This window comes from Odontomachus brunneus, unplaced genomic scaffold, assembly GCF_010583005.1.
Source record: "Odontomachus brunneus isolate Ranch 3 - 2012 unplaced genomic scaffold, Obru_v1 Obru_scaffold_010, whole genome shotgun sequence".
Taxonomy (NCBI): Eukaryota; Metazoa; Arthropoda; class Insecta; order Hymenoptera; family Formicidae; genus Odontomachus; species Odontomachus brunneus.
Genome location: NW_022639460.1, coordinates 673,758 through 693,545, shown reverse-complemented (window position 1 = coordinate 693,545; position 19,788 = coordinate 673,758). Strand labels below are relative to the sequence as shown.

Here is a 19,788-nt window from a genome sequence, read left to right as displayed (position 1 = left end):
GATCACGGTAATCCATCTAGAAAAAGAAGCGAGCCGCAGCAGCGTGCCTGTCGTCCTTTCGCGGCAAGGACGACGCCGGCTCCTTTTGCCTTCGCCTCCGAGATGTCGAAGTGCACTTAGCCTGACCGGCCGGCTGCACGCCACTTCTAAGGTCATTACTTATATCGAGAGTGAAGTAAATTTTGCGTTCTTCCGCGATGTCAGAGAGCCCCGCTCTCGATACCAATCGGCCCAGTGAGCGGGGGAGCGAGAGAGAAAGAAAGCGAGAGATAAAGGAAAGTCGTCGTAGAAATGTATCGTTTATTTCAGATTCTAGTCGAGATAAGATAAAAGATAGCGATCGACAATCGGAGATCAGGAGGGAACTCCGAAGAAGGACCGTCGATGCGCATTTTCATGTCACCTCATACGAAAGCCCCGCCACGAGAGAATAAATATTGCAATGTGCTCTTTATGACCAACCCTTCGTCGGAAAGCGCCGGTGAAAGAAGCCAGAAGAGAATAGAGTCGTTAGAACGAATGTCAAAAATGGGGTCCTTAAATCGTCTATTTTTACCTGGTGTCGGGGTCACAGGAAGTGACCCGCAGCACCTTTCTTTTAAGCTGAACGCCCATTATCCGACACACACTTGTCTGCTGGCTGTGTGTGTGTTTTTTTTTTCGTGAAAGCTCGTTATCGATTCCATTGAATCTGGCCGAGGTATTGGCCGTGAAACGGACGATTTCGCTGCGTCGCAGTAGAGGAAAGCGTTTCCTCTTGAGCGAGAAAAAGATTTCGCCGCGGCAGCGGCGGCGGCGGCGGCGGCGGCGAAAGACGCATGAAATGTCACGTCGTACCGGGATTAAATGTCGCCCCGCGCTACGTAATTGCAGTACGCAACAGTATTATCCCGGGGAGTCGCATAATGGACAAGTTTCTCGTACTTGTCTCTACTTTGTGCTCCTGGCGTTGCTCTTTGTACCGTGAGGAGGAATCCTTCGAGACGCGTGACGCCTTGAGCATAGCGTGAGCTTGAGGAATTTTAGTTTCTCGGTATTTGTGACACACAGAAGACTAATTTCGCCTGGAGAGAGAACACTAAGAGCAGAATTCATTAACTAATTATCTCGCGGCTCCCGAGAAAATAGGAAACACCAATAGACCTGTTCTGTAATTTTTAGCACGTTTACTGCCATTATGACCTGCATATACACATACACACAGAAAAATATCATTCCAGTGCCAAAAGAGCGATTACTAGTTTACTTTCTTTTAAGTGATGGTCATCTTCAACAAAAAACGTTTTCTTCATAATAGTCTTAATATATATATTTACAAAAAATACTTGTGAGTTTATTTGTGAGATATAAAGTTTACTTAAAATAAATTTTTATTTCGCAAATAAATTTTCCAGTTTTTCTTTTCTCACAATGTACTCATTACAGATTTTAGAAAAACTCAATATCCATGAACTTGAAAGAAAAATTTATTTGTTTTACGAGAATATTACGAAAGTTTGCCGAGGAACAATGTAAATCGACTCTATCTAGTAAGCAAGTCGAATTTTTTATTTTATTTTAATATTCTTGATTGAAATACTAATCTTACACTGAGAAAAAATAACATGCTTGAACATTTATTTATGGGATACAACGTTTATTCATCGAAATAATTTTTTCTTCATAGAAATGAACTTTATATCTCACAAACAAATGTCGATTTAAAAAGTTTTTTTTTTTAATATACTAGGGATGTATTTTGAATAAATTTTATACTCACAATTGCTTTACAATAAATTTGTAGATGTATCCGGTTGTGTAACAAGCAATTTCGGATTTTTCGAGTAAAATGAAGTTATTATATCTTTATATTGTTGTAATTTTACGAAATAATGATCGTTCGTTTTGATCTACGATCCTCTGCCATTTTTTGCACGCCTTGCTGCACAAAACTACAACGGCATACGAAAGTAATCATTTCGTTTCATCTAAAATATTTGGAACTATCCATTACACATCTCTCAATATAAATTTATGAAATACTTGAAACAAGTAACATTTATTCGAGTGCCGAATGTCTGCTTTTCTGCGTGCAGTGACTGACGTCCAATTAAAGAGTTGAATAGAGAGATTCGTTATTTTGTTTATTAAATGGGAAAGAATTTAATTGATATTTTCACAACTCTGATTTGATGATATACACTCTAGTTGTGCATCGAAGTAATCATTGGAGATCGGCGTTTTCTATGTAAAACAGTTAAGATATCAACAACACTATATTTATATATTTGACGATTCACGCGTGATTTCAAGGGTTTTGCCTCTGTTGTTCCGGTATACCCGGATCAAGACGCGCATTCGCGAAGGAGTCGCGCTGAAAGGTGTTCGCGCGCGCGTCGGAAAAAATTCGCCGCGGCGTACGCATCAAATGTCACATCAGGCGCGATTAAATGTCGCCGTGCGTCGTAACCAAGTATTATTCAAACTAGCCATATAATTACGGTAATTACGGCGAGGCACTCTCTCAAAGTGAGCGAGCGCGTGTGCGCTCGTGACGGCTAAACGCGTGAAATTTGCCGGCTTTGTGCAAATTCAATTGGCCGCGCGATCAATTGGACACGTCTCATTCGCGGACATTGTCCGTAGACGAGCCGGACGATATCCCTAAAACGAAGTTGCACAATCCCCGCGGTAAGCCGCGGCGCACAACGCTGCATAATACATCTGTCGGGTAGCCAAGACCGAGTATCAATTTCGTATTACGTAATCGAGGGGAAGACACGCGGGGAGCCCCGGAGGAGAGAGAAAGAGGGAGAGACGAACCCGTGCAGACAGGATCGGAGCCGAGTCCTGTCCCGTCCACATGAACTTTCTTATTCCGCCCCGTAGGCCAGCTTCCGGTTGTGTAACAGGCGCCCGTTGCATCCACCGTGTGTGCGGATCGTCTCTTCCGTTCAAAGCGTCGTCCTTTGCGGTCTCGCGCTTGAGAACACCCTCGTTGCGCGCACTATGTGTACCTCCACAATAGATCGCCAGTTTTGTACGAGCTTTTTTAATAGAACTCGTACAAAAAGGTCGGCAGAAGGCATGAGAGGAGAAGAGACAGAGAGATGGAGGGAAAGAGAGAGGGGAGAGGAGGATGCAGCTTGACGATGGCTCGACAAACGCCGGCAGTTTTTCAATTCGCCCGGCCGACTGTCCATATATTAGAGAAACGGGGAATACGAATGCAGGAAGTAACGTATCCTATATGCGAGCAATCGCTCAAGGGCCGTTCTTGATACGGACGCGCTCTCGCCGCTCATCTCGATCGATTTGACCACCTGCGTGACGCAGCCGCGCGTACAGTCGTTTGCATAAAGTCTGCGACGCTTTGTTGGACAAGTTTACACAATAGAATGATGTTTATACGCTTCTGCTTATAGATTTTTGCACACGTTGTATTGTAAAACGTTGTAAAAATTTGACAGCTCCCTCAAATCTCTCAATATTCCAACTCATGAATACACACATAGAAAGATACATGCTGTGTTCAAGTAAATGTTACTTTCAAGTATTTCAGAAGTTTATATACCCGCAAATAGCATGAATATTAAATTCATTCGAAATACATTCTAAATCCCAGTAAATTTAGTACTTCAAGAGAGAATATTAAATAAAAAATATTAAATTAAAACAAAAATTCTGCTTTTTTAATACATACATTGAGGAAGAAATGTTTGGAGATTTATTTGTGGGAATATAAAGTTTATTTCAGTGAAATAAAATCTACTTTCGTGAGATAAAATTTATTTCTGCGAAATAAACTCTTATCTGAATAAATTTTTCAAATATTTCTTTCTCAGTGTATATACAGGGTGTTGAAAAAAAGGGTCACATATTTTGACAGCAAGTAGTATTGATCCAAACAAGAAGAAAAGTTCTAATTAACATGGGTCCTAAGACTAATATCTTCTAAGCTATTTTGTTATTTGAGCTCTTTGTCATTTTCTTATTAGTCGTGTCATCTTTAGAATGTAATGAACAAAGGAGTAGGGGAGAGTGAGGTAGAATGGGGATATCTTTTTTCTAGGTGCTTTAAAAAATAAAAAATTAACAAAGAGAGATGAAGAAAGAATTTTTATTTTAATATGAAATGTAATCATTTATCTTCCATAAAAAACTGAAGTAAAGAAACTGAATGTATGATAACAAAATAAAAACTCTTTTTTTACAAAAAACAAAAAATTTTAATGCTGACTCAGCATTAGAGGAGGTGCTCTATGTGATTGCCATTCACTCTCACGCATGTTTCAGCCCTACGTCTTAGAGAATCACGCACTCTTTCAAATCACACACTCTAACTTCATTTCTCTCTCCTGATATTTACGTTTAGTTCTCAATAGATACTACAAGTCAAACGACATTGCGTAGGCCTTAACGAATGTGATCAGCCCTAGTAAACAAAAGAGTGTTTAATTTTTTATTTTTTAAGGCACCTAGAAAAAAGATATCCCCATTGTACCCCACTCTCCCCCACTCCTTTGTTCATTACATTCTAAAGATGACACGACTAATAAGAGAATGACAAAGAGCTCAAATAACAAAATAGCTTGTATCTTAGAAGATAATAGTCTTAGGACCCATGTTAATTAGACCTTTTCTTCTTGTTTTGATCAATACTACCTGTTATCAAAATATGTGACCCTTTTTTTCAACATCCTGTATAGAGTCAAATTAACTTTTTCTAAGATAAAATTTTATAATAATCTTGTAAAAAAAATTAATTTTTCTTTTGTATACATGATAATGAGCTTTCTTTAAAATTCGTGATGAGTATATATATTTTTTAAGACTGTTATTAAAAAATATTCTTCACCGCCGTTGAAGAATTAACCATCTCTATAATCATTATCTGAAAGAAAAGAAATAAAGCGAGTAATCGCTTTTGTTAGCAGAGTAAAATAATATTTTTCAGTATATAGAGACTTGCAGTCTCTTAAATTTACGTGTTCATAAATTTATAAAAAAAAATATCGCATGCTTTATGCAAACCACGCAAATATCTTCGTGCGAGAGATACGTCGGAAAAATTATGGAAAAAAATTTAGAAAATGTATTTTTTTCTTTTGTTATATAGAAGGACTTTTTTTCTTAATATATTACTTTCTTTGCGCGACTCATCGGTGCGAAGTCGATAAGCATTAAACTTGATACTAATAAATGCTAGAAGTAACTGTATTGTGAACAAGTATTACGGATAGACTCATCTGAATACAAGTTAGAAATAGGCAAATAGATTGAAACATAAGAACTAGCCACGATGTTCTAAGGATTACGATGATCCAAGCGATCAACAGGTATCAGCAAACAATTTGATCAGGCTTAAGGTAATAGAAATGTGTGCGAGAGGGGACTCGGGGAGAGAATCCTTGCGGCACTCAAAGTGTAACGTGAAGAACCTCAGGTATAGTAACCTTTGTTATTAAACGGTAGTATTTGCCTTCGGCGCCTTTTAGGCTATCCTTTCATTAAGGCAATAACCTTTCATTGGGCTAATATTTGTACTCTCACCTTTCTCAAGCATAACAAAGAAAAGAAAATAAAAAGAAGAAAGGGAAAGCAAAAAATCGCACCATTGTCGGCAATAAAAGTTTACAAATTCCGAGATGTATCAGACAATAATACGCGTAGCCAGGAAAGATTTACAAGGGTATCGCAAGAAGAATCTACAGAATCCGCTTAGGATTTTCAGATAGGATACTCAAGACGAGAAACTACACACCCTAAAAGCATAATCCTCGCAGTCATAATAAAAATTATGTAGATACGAGAAATCCGCTAAGATAAACAAATGACTAGCAAACACTGTGATATCGCATATATTTTTAACATTTTGTTTAATTTAACGCGCCAAGATAACAGAGAAGAGAGAGAAGAGAGAGAGACAAAATTTCTATCTAAACTATTTGAGAAATTTAGCAATAAATTTTCTCTTTGTAGTGCCTGCTCAAACTAAAGCCAATTACATTTCACATAATAATAGACAAAAAAGAATAGACAAATGAACGTCTAGTGCTCACGTTCACTTAATCTGCTAGCAGGTATTGTTAGAATATTGCTGTTATAAATCTTGCGTACTACAGGTAATTTTCTAGCAGATACAAAAAACAGCAATAAATTTTAAGTAAAATTTGGGATTTTACCTGAATCAATAATTCTTTTGAATATAAGTTTACGAGTCTAACGATTTTCTATGAAGAATTTTCGACTCTAAATCACTTCTTATGCGATCATTGAAGCACCCTAAGTTATTTATAGCTAGCCTTTATAAGGTTAGTTACCAGAATAGAAATATAATAGCCGGTCAGCTGAATCAGAAGCTAGTAGCTAGCTAGTATAGGCTAGACGAAATTTTGTAGCTCATTACCAATTTATCACTAGTTGATTATTTATTAATGGAGTTTATAGTTTAACCATTGTCTAATCATTATATGTAAAATATGATAGAGTATAAATGGCGCGTTCTATTTTAAAATATACAGGGTGTTGAAAAAAAATATAGCACAAATTTATCTACGTGTTCCTCAGACAATTCTAAGAACAAAAGTTCATATAAACAGAGGGTTTTGAAAATTGCAATTTTTTTTATAACGATAATAATTGGAAACTAATGACAATAATTAAATGAAATTTGGCACATGCTTAAGTAAATCCTTTCTAAAAGTGCCAAAAAAGAGAATGAAAACTAGAAATAAGGGTAATAAAAGAAGCGTGGAATAGTTTTAACCCTATCTTTGTAAAAAGAAAAAAAATTCTGTTTGAATACCAGATTTTAAAAATTCAATGTTTTTAAGAAAATTTATTATTATTATTTATTATTATTATATTACAAAAAAAATTGCAATTTTCAAAACTTTCTATCTCAAAAACTAAGTCGTTTCGGACACATATTTATATGAACTTTTGTTCTTAGAATTGTCTGAAGAATACGTAGATAAATTTGTACCATGTTGTTTTTTAACACCATGTATAATCGAGCTACAATATCACTAAGCACTTTAAGCATTTTAAAATTAGTTATTAAATTATAATCGAGGTACGTAATTTCATAAAAATCTCAAAGAAGCAAAGTTGAGTGTTGCATTACTAGCTAGTAAATACAGTTTGTCATTACATAATTGTAATCCCGTTTATTTAATCATCAATTAACTTATTTATCTATCCTCTGGGAGAAGTGAGCGTTACATTATCGGCTAGTAATGACATTAAATTGAGATTTACAGTCTCGTGGCTAGACACAGGGTTCAATTTCTACTAGGATATTGGAATTCTTTATTCAGCCAGTTAGTTCTTTCTTTCTGAATTGCTCATACAGCAAAGACTATTTTGGAGAGTTTACTTTGGCGAATCTCGAAACGCGCGCAACGACGCGTCGCGCAACGCGAAGTGAAACGCCGTCGTTATTGCCGGAGTATTCGCCGCGTTTCACGCAGGGAGGTCTCTTCCTGCGCCCGCGTGCGTGAGAAGAGAGCGCACTTCGTCTCGGTGAATCGTTAATCACCCGCGAAACTGGAACGCGCGGAGATCAGCGACGCTCGAGAAAATCGGAAAAATCGGTCGGTTTTTCCTCGACGGACAACCGCCGGCGGTGTCGACGATGCTTTTCGAGCACGTAGCTGTTCGACATTCGCGAAGCCTGCGTAATTCAGGCCGTAAATGAGTCGGATGCGAAACCAAGAGGAGGGGGATGGAGCGCGGCTCTCCGGTCGACCGTGAGAATGTGGTCGCGCGGGAGAATCTTGGGATAGCTCCCTTCGAGGTGTTTCGTAATAAGGGCGATCGTGGGGAACGGAAGGATGTACCCGGGAAGGGTTGCGGAAGACCTTCCCGTTCTGTCGAGTTTATCATGCTCTGACTTCGCCGAGGCGATCGATGGGCCCAAGCGCGTTTCTCGATTTGACGCGATGATAAACGGGAGTCGTTATTGTGCCGAAAGCGAGAAGGATATAGGAAAATCTAAATTACTTATGTTACAGTTATAAACAGAATCGTAACTTGTTCTCGTGAAATTCGTAAGAACTTGTGAGTACACGGAAAAATATAATTTTGCTCTTTTAGCAAAATCGTCGCTACTGCATATTCGTAGTGACATCAAAAAAATTTAGTCGATGTAACTAATTTTACAAATTATTCGTTATCAGAGCAGAAGTAGTTTCGTTGCCAGGATAGAAAAAATTTGTTGAATATATTTATTCTAAGAATCACGTTAATTTGCTATTGATGCCAAATAATGTATTATATCTTTAGCAAATTTATTTGCTATCTGCAAAACTGCAACTGTTTATATAAATCCATCATGGTTCTTATAACAAAATAATTTGTAGATTCAGCAAATTATATCCAGCAAATAGTGATTAGTACTTTTAGCAAATCTTTTTGCTGTTCATATAATAACGAAAAGAGTTTGCTAGACCAGCAGAAAATTTGCTAGGCCAGCAAATTATTTTTCTCCGTGTATATCTACAATTCTATATGTATTATATGTCCTACGATCACTCGTAAATATCTACAATTTTACGTAACTTATGATATTTACAAGTGTTACAACGTATAGTACGCATAAAATTATAAATCTACTCATAAGTTTTTACGAATTTTCTTCTTATGAGAATAAGTTACGAGACTTACGATTCTGTTTAGAATTGCAACATACTAATAATTCACGTGGCCATAAATTGAACTTTTGCAATATAGAATATTTGATCTCTTTATAAATTATTTTTCTTTTTATAAAAGTTATATTCAGATTTTTTATAAAAAAATTTTTTTTTAAAGTTATGCTGATTTTTGTATTATATTTTACATGGCATAGCGTTTTGAGTGAATTTTCATAATTTTTTTCGTATTTCTTGCTTATTCCTGCTTTTTCATTCTAAGTAATGAATATGTCATGTGAATCATGACATATTCATAAGGAACGTAATCTTTCTAAATCGACTAGTGTTAGTCGTTGCCAAATTTATATACATCTATTCACCTGGAAAGGCCACTAAATTTCGAGAACATACCGAGTTGAAATTTTGGTCCTATGTTAAATCTTAAATCCTATAGCGCAGTAGGAGCTATATTAGCGAAAACATGTTTTAATGAACTGACAAAGTACATGTGTAATTCCTCTTCCTCTCTTCCTCTCTTCCTCTCCTGAATCGTCGGGAATATTCAAGCGAGACGTAATGTTTTCTGCCAACGTTGAAATCTTTCGAGAGAGATGGAACTAGAGTTTCCAATCCCGAACACAATATAGAATTTCAAGATTTCGGGATTTTTTGGGTTCGATCCCGAAATCCTGAGAATATATATGAGGTGAAAAAAAGAATATTCATAGAATGATAGAATTATTTTACTTACATCCCGAGCAGCACATATTAAATAAAATTTCAATAAAAATAGAAAAAACAACTTACATTATAGTAATGATTGCACAAACTTTGTGCAAAAACGTTATAACTAAAAGTTAAAGCTTTGTGATGAAAATAGAGATAATTTTCATTTCTTCTTTTTATTTTGGAAATACCTCAGAAATAATAAAATACAAAAATGGATTTTAACCTGGCTGATAGTCTACTCGCGAAATTTAAAATAAAAGACTCCATTAATATTTGAAATAAAAGTAATATATAGAATTAGATTTAAGATATATAGCACATATATCTCTTTAGAAAATTCTCTAGAATATCAGCAATAAATAATAATTATTAAAGCAAAATTTTTATAAAACATAAAAATGTTACATAGACAATTTTTATAAAACATAAAAATGTTACATAGACATATAAATACATAAAATGATACATAAACATATAAATGTTACATAGACATTAAGCATCGAATTTTGCAATCCCGGGGATCCCGGGATTGGAAATTCCAGATGGAACAGATCAATAGTGTTTTACGGTGCTGAGACGCGTTATGCGTGAATCGATAGATATAGGTGTATACTTGAACGAAAGAAAGTCGCAGTCTAATGGTGCCAATCATCGCGGTCGCGCGCGTAAAAGTTGATTAGGAGGCGAGCGATTCTTTCCGCCGTAATCGGCCGTATAGAGCGCGTCGTATGCGGGTACCCGGAAACGCCGTTCACACAACGTCGCGGGGAGATAGAGAGAGGAAGAAAAAGAGAGAGAGAGAGAGGGGGGAAGAGAGAGAGAGAGAGAGATCAGTACTATGATTATTAAAATAATACACGTATACTTTCAGCAACATTGTTAGCCGTAATGGCGGGTTTCGCAATCGCGCGCGATCTCGTGGATGCGGTGAGCGCGCTTTCTAAAGAATATGTGCTCTACTCGCGCGGCGGGCGAATTGGCATGCGCGGAGGTAAATCGCTTTCGTAAAAAGGGCGTACGCGGGAGCGGGAGAAGGCACCGGGCGCTGTCCCACTGCCTGTCCCGCCGACGGGACGGATATCTTCATCTCCGTGCGATCACACGGGGGAGAAGAGAAATCGCGCGCGCCGGGCCGCCGATGTGCGACTTACGTGCGTACCTTCGCTTTCACTGGTACTTTTTATCGGCGTCGATATATCGAATGAGCGTAACGAGATGACATGGCGGAACGTGATGGCAGATCGGCTTTCCCGAGGGGACGGAATTCCCCAGGGGAGAAAAAGAAGAAAATGCAGACAAAAATTTCACGATTGTGCAGAAAATATTTTTTTGGAATATGCTAAGCGGATTATATGTTTTGTGCCAACCTTTTGCAAATCCGTTTGGTGTCTATTGTCCTGAAAAACTGCGGAATGTGTAAACTGCAGAATATGTAACTTTTTGCGGTGGTAGCGCGGCCGTTTTCTTTTTTTCTTTCTTCCTTTGATCTTCTTTATTTTCTCCGGAGCAAAGAAAGGTGACACGGCAGGATATTGTCTCAATGAAAGGCCGTCGTTTTAATGAAAGGCTGCTGATACCTAAACGGCGCCGAAGGCGACTACTACTACGAAAAATGCTTGCCATGTAGCCGACGCTTTGTTCGCAATATAGAGACAGTGAAGCTGTGTCAGGACCTTTCAGCGCCGTGAACAACGATTTGTGAATAACCAATGCAACATGCGCCGCGTTGAATATTGTAATTCGCACTTAATATTCCGGAAAAAAAAACTTATTCATTTCATTCATTGTTTGTGCCACATCGGCGGGAAAGTTTTTGTGCTTGTTCGCGACTATTAACATATTTTCCAACAGAAATTGTTAATTATGCGTAGAGTTACCTTTGACGGTAACAATCCGTACAATGCCAGAAAACTCATCGCGATTATGTGCGCTTCGGCTTGACGTCTATAATAAGATGGCAAATCGCTCAGATCGAAATTTAGAAAGATTCCCGGCGTGGCGTGCCGGGTGAGCGATCTACAACGACGGTCACACAAGTTGCAACGGTCGATAAAGAGAATGAATCGTGCGATCCATGGATCACCGTCGGCTTATACTGGGCGCCACCATGTACTGTTCTCTCCCAGGTTCTCCCAGGTTGACCGTGGTATTGTAACAGCGTTACCTGCTGCAGGACACATAGCTCGCCAAACTCACTTCTGCTCCCTCAATAAAACACATAATATTTCCATTCGACCGCAACTTAATAATTAATTGTGCATTTTGCTAGTGTTAAACGTAAAATTTTGTCGTCACACTGTTTTACGTAAAGTGCAAATATGTTTTGACAAATTATTAATTTAGATTGACGGAAATATTCTCTCTCTCTTATATTCTTATCATTTCAACAATTCAAACTCGATTTGATCCTTCCAACGACGTAATTTTCATATTACTCCTAATTAACAAGATATTAACAGAGGCTGCACCCACACACGTGATGGCGTAGTAAACGTCTCACAGGCGCCTAATAAAACTTATAATTGTTTTGATTAGGTAAAAATATACGTGGAACGATCGAAATAAATAATTAATTATGGTTAAGCAGTAATAGCAGCTGCAATGCTGTCGCCTCGTTTTTGACAACATTCGGAAAAAAGACATGGTAGTGATAACTATATATATGTGACAACTACACGAGCTCTGTATGTATAATTAAGGCATATACTTTAATAAATTGTTTTATAATTATTACAACTAAAGTCAAATAGTTAAAAGAATTATATAGTTATTAATTCCTGTAATTATTCAGCTTTAGATAAAATAGATACGTAATAATTTACTATAAACTACATACACGTTAATTCTACATACAGAACTTGTATAATTATACACATGTTACTTATACACATTGTATAATTATACACATGTTACTTATACACATAGTTGCTATCACCACGCCTTTCTTTTTTATATATTGTGTATATACCTGCTATTTCTTTTTTTCTTTTTTGTGAACAATAAGTCATTATTATTGTTAACTACACCAAAGAGAACTAATTTCTCTATTCGTTCATGATATGAATTTTCTATTCAAAGTTATTGACGGAGAAAGGTTTCAAAAGAACGTCAAGATGGAGGATGCAGGGTCAGTTGATTTCATGAGAAATGCTTTTATTAACAAACACAAGAGGGTAATAATAAATAATCGTGCCGCGCGGGAAATAAATAAGTCGACGATCGCGCGTCGGAGCAACGACGCTCTTGCGTGGTCCGCGTCGATGTCAGACGATCATCGTGATCACCGCAATCAATATCCTCTCCGAGTTATCCTCAACATCATCCACGCGTTGCTGCATCCGAAGAGGAGTAATAACGGCAAACGGCTTGTCGGTCTCGTGGACGATCTCACCGGACGAATTTGAACGTCGATCCGCGGGGATCAGTGTGAGAGAAATCTCTCGATCTCGGATTTCCACAAACTTGATTGGAAATTTAATTTGGCCCAATTAAATTCCCGATAAGTTAACGAATCCGGGCGACACAAGCGAGTCTCGTGACGTGACTCTCGGATTATAGCCGACGCAAAGCCGACAGTCTTGGAATCGTGACAGGGGCAGGGAGAGGACAGCTCTCTCTCTCTCTCTCTTTCTTTTTCTCTCTTATTAAAGAAACTGACGGTGTCTCGTCAGCGTCGTTCGTGAAGAAGCTGCCTCGTGGTTATTTGGTGTGCGTTTCTTTGGTCGTGTCTCGTTTGCCGACCATACGATCGGGAGCGATCCGTTCGAGGGCTGGCGACTCGGCCGGTGATCGATGCGCGTCGTTAAGACGAGTAGTTCGTTGAGCTGCCCGAGGACGAGGACGACGACGAAGAGCCCACCGAGCTGTACGAGCTGCTGCCGGGCGAGTAGTAGCTATACGCAAGATTCTGGGCCTCCACACCATTGGTCGGTGTCCAGACACGGGAGTATGGGCCGTTGCCGTCCCACGTGTTGGCGGGATCGTAGCTTGACGTCGTCGAGAGCGAAGGTGGTAGCCCATACGTCGCCGCTGGTTCCATGGACATGCCTGTGATCGAAAAATTTCACTCTTTACGCACTTCACGAAAGCGATACCGCAGCGGGATACAAAATAAAACTCTCATTTCAAAATAGTATAATCTCATAACAAAATCCTCTTACACATTATTCAAGAGAACTCTTCCAAAATGAAAATATTCTAACATCCAAAAAAGAGCTCTAGTTGCAGAAGCCATTTTTTTGTAGTCGCATATTCTAAATGAAAAAGTATTCCACTTCTAATAAAGAGGAAGAATTCTAAGAATGAGATTATATTTTTTTTAAGTGCTTCAAAGTATTATAAATTATTGTATTGTTGTTTTTTTATTAAAATCAAATAATAAATGTTGAAAGACGCTAAAAGACATTTGCAGATCTAATTCGTATTTCAAGTAATATGAATTTAAAATAATATTCTCTTTAGCGCGGTATAATTACAACAGATCTTTTCGCAAAATTAATCGAGCCTAATAAGACCTTTAAATGTGTTAAAATGTTTCCTCGAATGGTGCAATCGGTGGATGAAAGATTTAAACACCTTTATTTCACTTTTAATTTATTTTTACCTTATTTTGTAATAATTTTCAGAATATATACTCTGAATGTATTCTCTCATTGAAACAAAAGTGTTGCTTTTATCTACTAATTGTATGTCTTTTACAAATTTTTTGTTTCTCTTTTTTGGCAAACCACGCTTTTGTTAACAATGTCCCGGTGGAATTTACAAAAAACACAGAAATGGTGATTCGCTAATTATTTAAACGAGGAACTGGGACACATGTACATACCCATCGGCATCATCATGCCGCCCTTCTTGAAGAACTGCATCGCGACAAATCCGATCACGAGGAGGATGGCGATCTTCGACAGGACGAGGGCCTTCAACGCCTTCAGTCCGATAATGGCCACGAAGATGGGCATGAGAGCCTTCATCTTCAGCTTCAGCAGCAGCAAGAACGGTAACAAGAGCTTCTTCTTCAAGAGCCCCCGGGCTTGATTGGTGGCCACGTCGTTATCCTTGAACTCAACGTCCAGATCGGCCAAGCTCCTGCTGGGCCTGTACTTCAGACTGGCGTCGATGAAGGGCAGGTCGAGCCCATAATCGAAGCTCTTGAGATACTTGACGATCCTGGCGACGATCGCCTCGTCGACGGTCTCGAGCGACCTCGCCTCCGTACTGGTGCCCAGCTTGTCGTCGAGGTAATCCAAAACATGACGTTTCAGACAGGAAGTCCACGATTTCGCCGCGATGCACTCGTTCAAGGACTTCGCGAGGAAGTCCTGGTTGGCCGCGCAAGATCCAACTAACAGAACGATCGCGCCTATCGATGCTATCAGTCGCATGTCGGGATCCTCCTGCTTCGTTTCCTCAATGAGTTTCACGGCCAATCTCGGCAAACAGTCCCGCCGCTCGCGCGCGATTCCCTCCGCGTCCCTGCGTATCGCGACAACGCTCGCACCACGTGTCAACAAAAGCGCTCGATTGTCCGGCGTGCGCGCGTGCGTGCGAACGAGCTATGATCGGCGATCGAACTGCGACTGACGGAGGAGTGGCCCGCCCCTTTTATTTAATTTGTCCCCCATGAATCTATGTTATTCGGTCGCGCATGCCGGGAATCGACGATCGGAGGAAAATTATTCAAATTTCACTGGCATGGAGCGTCGCGCCTCTTCGCCACCCGCCTCCCCCCGTCGCGCCCCCGCGCGCCCCATCGCACCCATTCAACGGCGCGCGAGCGACTACGTACACACGCGCGACGCGTACGCGCCTGTCGATTGTCGTGCGTCGCGTGCGCCGTACACGATGGCATGCGACGACGACAAAGAGACGACGGGAAACGGAACTCGCGCCTCTCCTCCGACGTGCTCTCACTTGACTCAGGCCCGCCGCGGCCCGCCGCGGCCTGTATGCCTTCTACGACGCGCTGATTAACAGGATGGGTAACTGTTGTCGCCGTGATATCGCTGTTGTCACCGTTTGCCGTGACGCAGAGCGTGAGGTAGGCGCAAGGGGATGAGGACGCGACGTTTACGCACGAGAACGCAGATGGTGACCTCACCCCTGCCGTTGCGCCCGAGAGAGCGTCGATGATTTAAGCATTATGACACAGATTGCGGCGCATCTCGCCCCGCGTGCTGCCGGCCGCAACGACGTTATCGGGGAAGTGGGATGCGCGTAAATCTTGGCGCGACGGAACGAAACGGGACCCTTGTCGTACGGAAATTAAGTCGAGACGCGCACTGCGGACTTACTTTCAGCTTGGTTCACCGAAATTAATGTGACTTTAACACTGCGCTGCAAAAGTAACGATACTTTACGAAAGTCTGAACGAGAATACATGAAACGCACAAAGTTTCTAAACATAGTATGAGTAATATATTAAGCGCGGGCAGTTTATAAATAAGTCCAGAAGAAAGATATTTAAGCAGATATTTGCCGACCACAGGAAGGAGATAACTAAGTAATCGTCAAATAATTGGTCTGTTGTTTCTTTCATTAAGAGTGAAAGTAATTCAAGTAATTGTAGCAGTGATAACACGGTGGGATTGAAGACATAAATAATTCTTTAAACAGAGGACTTGTTTGTCGATTTACAAGTTTATTTACCTCAATTTGCTTTATTAGATCTTTTATTTAGGATATCATATGTTTTTAATAGAGAGAGTTTTTTAACTTTTCTGTAGAAACCAAAAATCACGTAACGTGTTAAAACCGATGAAACGATTCGCATTTCAGAGGGATGACTTTCAAATAACTTTCGTAGGAAACGAAAGTGACTGCATTCGTATGTAGGTCTTCGTGTATAAAAGTTCCATAAAAGATTCGACCAATTCAGCATGCGAATAGCGTCACCTCTGTTAAGCTGACATTCGCTCACAATATAAAATATTCAAATGGAAGCTATACGAGAATAAAATACTAATTGGATGCTAATTTAATGCTACAACATCGATTTTCTTGCTCGTGCTGTTTAGCAGGAATTCGTCTCTGAAATTGGCGCGGTGCTGACTTATGTTTACGTAGCACCTTTATAACTTGAACAAATAAAAACCAAAGAACATACCCACCAAAATTGTCTTTTAAAATACTTACTTCAGTTATGAGTAAACAAAGATCAATTATACTAATTGTTAACAACAATAAAGTGCTTTAGAATCAATAATAAAGTGCCTAAGAATCAATATATTGAGTCACTCTTTCTCCTGAAAATATTCACCAACTTAAGTGTTCGCAAGAAATGCAAAATCAGATTTCGGTGTATTGAATTAGAGAAGCAACGCTGAAATAGCAGATAATTGGTATTTTAATTCCAGTTTTAGTTTCCATAAATTTTTGGTAATTAATATCGGCGAAGTTCAACGACGACGCTCTAATTTCTAAAGTTTGATTCTTCGCATCTCCTATCTCCGCGTAGCCGAGATACGAATTCAGGAATCTCGTAGAGCAAGAACGATCGACCACGTGGTCGAGCACGTGCTGAGGCAACCGCATCGCCAAGTGCATTCATCGGGCGAGTGCCGAGTGAGTGGGGAGACGCGGCCCGAGCGACAACGCGTTGAGTGTTTTGAGAAGTGTGAGCGAGCAGGTGACCCTGACATTGCTCAAGTAGTAACAAGTGATCCAAAGCGCTCGATTTGATACAAACATCAATAACTCAGCCTCCAGATGCTGTAGAGACTTCGCTTAAGACTCGTTGGGAAGCTAAGACTCCCGCGCACCTGACTAAAGCATACACTGAAAAAAAGTTTGGTAATACTTACCAAATGCGTTTTACCATACCATTGACAAATAGTAACCAATATGGTAAATGTTACGAAATATTTGATAATAATTACAAAATTGTTAGTAACATTAATTTTCATATAGTAATATTTACCTCTTATATTTAATTGATACTATTTCACTACATGTAGTAATTATAACGCAGGCTGGATAATTATTACCAGAAATTTTTCTCAGTGTAGTCATTTCTCTGACTGTTGAGAATTCAAAACCAGAGTTATAACAAACCGGAAGAATGTGGCGTCTCCAATATATTACGGCTAAGTAGATGTGATCTAGAAGAAAAGTCCTTAAGTTTCGTGCAAGCCGCAATGTCGTAGCTTTACACGTTGGCGAATTATTAATTATGAAAGTTGTAATGTATTGTCGAAATGTGTAACTTATATTTAAGGATAAGAGCGTCGGCTTAATAGAGGAGATGTCCTTGTGAATTCAAAGAAATACTACGAAATGAAAGAAAATTGTAGTAGGAAACAGACGATTCGCTACTAAAATTAGTCTACAATTATGGTTCTTTTTCTGAATTATATTGTCGTATCCGTTGTTATGGAAAATTATAACTTCGTGCAAAATATTCACTTTACTCCTAATTTTTGTACAGAAGTTTGTCACTAAAAATTATATTATTAATTCCAAAAAAAGGACAGAGATAAATGAGTTTGAAATATACACAGAGAGAACTTTATAGTAAAAGTTATCATGAAATTTTGTAGCCTTGCAATAATTTGCATTAATTGACTATTCTTTCATTTCACATTAAGAGATTTGATATATTTCTAGTAAAATTTACCATGTTCCTTAGTAAGATAAAAACTTTACTAACAATCCATTCCAGCATTACTAGAAATATAGTAAAATTGAAAAGAATTTATATGAAAAAAAATTATAATATTCCCTCCTTGTAATGTCTCTTCTCAAGAGAATTTCGTGCAAATAATTTATTCATTTAGATAACGAAGAAGATAAATTAATTTTTATTCTTTTCCACAATATTATTTACTAGTCGATTTCTTCCTTTCGGAATAAATTTTAGCATTTGACGAGAGATGGTAATAAATTATACGAGGCTTTGTACAGAGTATGCGAGTGTGTACGTGTGTATGACTTGCAATAATAATTTATTAAATAAACAGTACAAGTAGGAAGAGAGAGCTAAGTATTTTACAAAAGCGCCGACGACAGGACGGCAGCGACGTTCAGGATTGCGCGTGAGCGGAATACGCGAGATTGTGCGCGAGCTGCGACGACGACAGCTGATTCTGATCCTGGAAGGACCTGTATTGAGCCTGGTACTCCCAAGGTCCATGGGCGATCGGCGCGCCGTGACTGTCGGCGGCGATCTTCTTGCACAGCTGGAAGATGGCCATGCCGACCGACACGATGAAGCTGAAGAACGAGAGCTGCAGGGCGTTCCAGGCCTTCAAGCCCAGTACACCTATAGCCAGGGGGATCAAGGTCATCGCCTTCAGCAGGACGAATACGAGAATGGGGATGACGACCTTCTTCAGCTTGGACCTGCGGGCCTCGTCGACGGCGCGGCCCTGGCCGAACTTGACGTCGAAGGTGAGCTGATCGTCCTCGATATTGCGCGAGCTCACCTTCACGGCGGAGTCCAGCGGCAGCTTAAAGGTCACGTCATGAGAGGACAAGTAGTTCTGCACAGTGTCGAGGAAGGAGATTTCGCTGCGGGCGGACACCTCCTCGACGGGGTGCGAGTTGCGCGTAACTTCCACTGACTCGGACACCTGGAAGGACCGCGATGGTGAAAAAAATATCCAAATTTATGATAAAACAAGGTGTTGAGAAAAGTCAGATAAAAATGATATCAACATATATATTCACGTGACTTTGATCATAGATAATAGAAATAAGGAAAAATGAAAGCGCGAGAACTCCATGATATCGCGGATCATCCTGAAGAGGTGTGTTTCCCTCTTTCCTTTCGATTAGCGTCTCCGTCGATACTTGCCTTGAAGTTATCCTTGCTAAAGATCTGATCAAGCAGATTGAACATCTTGAACTTCATGCACGCGACCTCGTCGTTCTTCTGCGAGCACTCTGACCTGCTGTGATCGACCATCTCGTCCATGGCGCTCTTCCAGTTCTCATGTTTGGCCGGTTGCGCGACGGCCAGCGCGAGCAGGGTGCACGAAAGGACGAGGAACTTCATGACGTTGGCGCAGGGGTGTGTATCCGCCGGAGGACGAAGATAAGGAAAAAAAGAAGTAGACTGTCGCTTCAAGTACACCCGCTTGAGTATAATGAATGAGGACAATCGCGGCACGACGACGACTGATGCCGATGGGTTGGACACTACGGTATTTATACAAGGCCTATCGTCGAATCGCACAAGAGCCGCACGTCGAAGAGTCGCGTAGCGGCGCTCCCGAGTACTCCCCCACTTCCGTCGGCTAGGCTGGATTTTCTTTTCGTTCAGTATGGTCTTCGATTATTGAGGCCTCGCCACGGATCATGCCGCGACTACCTGATGAGGGAGGATAACGCAAAGCCGGCGTGAGGTCGACACGCGATACGCGACGCCGAATCGGGGGTAGCGGCTGACACCGTCGACTGCGCCAGTGGGTCGCGCAAACGCGCATTTTCGGGTCGTATGAAACGC

The 19,788-nt window shown here is 40.0% G+C and overlaps 2 protein-coding genes across 2 annotated transcripts; both read right to left on the bottom strand.

The window, feature by feature from the left end:
- Positions 1 to 12,503: 12,503 nt before the first annotated feature.
- Positions 12,504 to 14,911, bottom strand: LOC116840525. The gene is made up of 2 exons (XM_032807342.1): positions 14,173 to 14,911; positions 12,504 to 13,394 (listed from the first exon to the last, which is right to left on the bottom strand). The coding sequence occupies exons 1-2, from the start codon at positions 14,726 to 14,728 to the stop codon at positions 13,150 to 13,152; spliced, it is 801 nt and encodes a 266-aa protein (XP_032663233.1). The 5' UTR covers positions 14,729 to 14,911; the 3' UTR covers positions 12,504 to 13,149.
- A 3,358-nt stretch (positions 14,912 to 18,269) lies between these two features.
- LOC116840536 lies at positions 18,270 to 19,449 on the bottom strand. Its single transcript, XM_032807357.1, has 2 exons — positions 19,138 to 19,449; positions 18,270 to 18,913 (listed from the first exon to the last, which is right to left on the bottom strand). The coding sequence occupies exons 1-2, from the start codon at positions 19,336 to 19,338 to the stop codon at positions 18,365 to 18,367; spliced, it is 750 nt and encodes a 249-aa protein (XP_032663248.1). The 5' UTR covers positions 19,339 to 19,449; the 3' UTR covers positions 18,270 to 18,364.
- Between the last annotated feature and the right edge of the window lie 339 nt (positions 19,450 to 19,788).

Bases quoted from the DNA above. Each gene is read 5' to 3' on its own strand.
- LOC116840525 (XM_032807342.1), bottom strand. From the start codon at position 14,728: ATGCGACTGATAGCATCGATAGGCGCGATCGTTCTGTTAGTTGGATCT. The intron at 13,395-14,172 runs GTATGTACATGT...TTTCGATCACAG, and splicing joins CGGCATGATGATGCCGATGG to GCATGTCCATGGAACCAGCG.
- LOC116840536 (XM_032807357.1), bottom strand. From the start codon at position 19,338: ATGAAGTTCCTCGTCCTTTCGTGCACCCTGCTCGCGCTGGCCGTCGCG. The intron at 18,914-19,137 runs GCAAGTATCGAC...CGGTCCTTCCAG, and splicing joins TTAGCAAGGATAACTTCAAG to GTGTCCGAGTCAGTGGAAGT.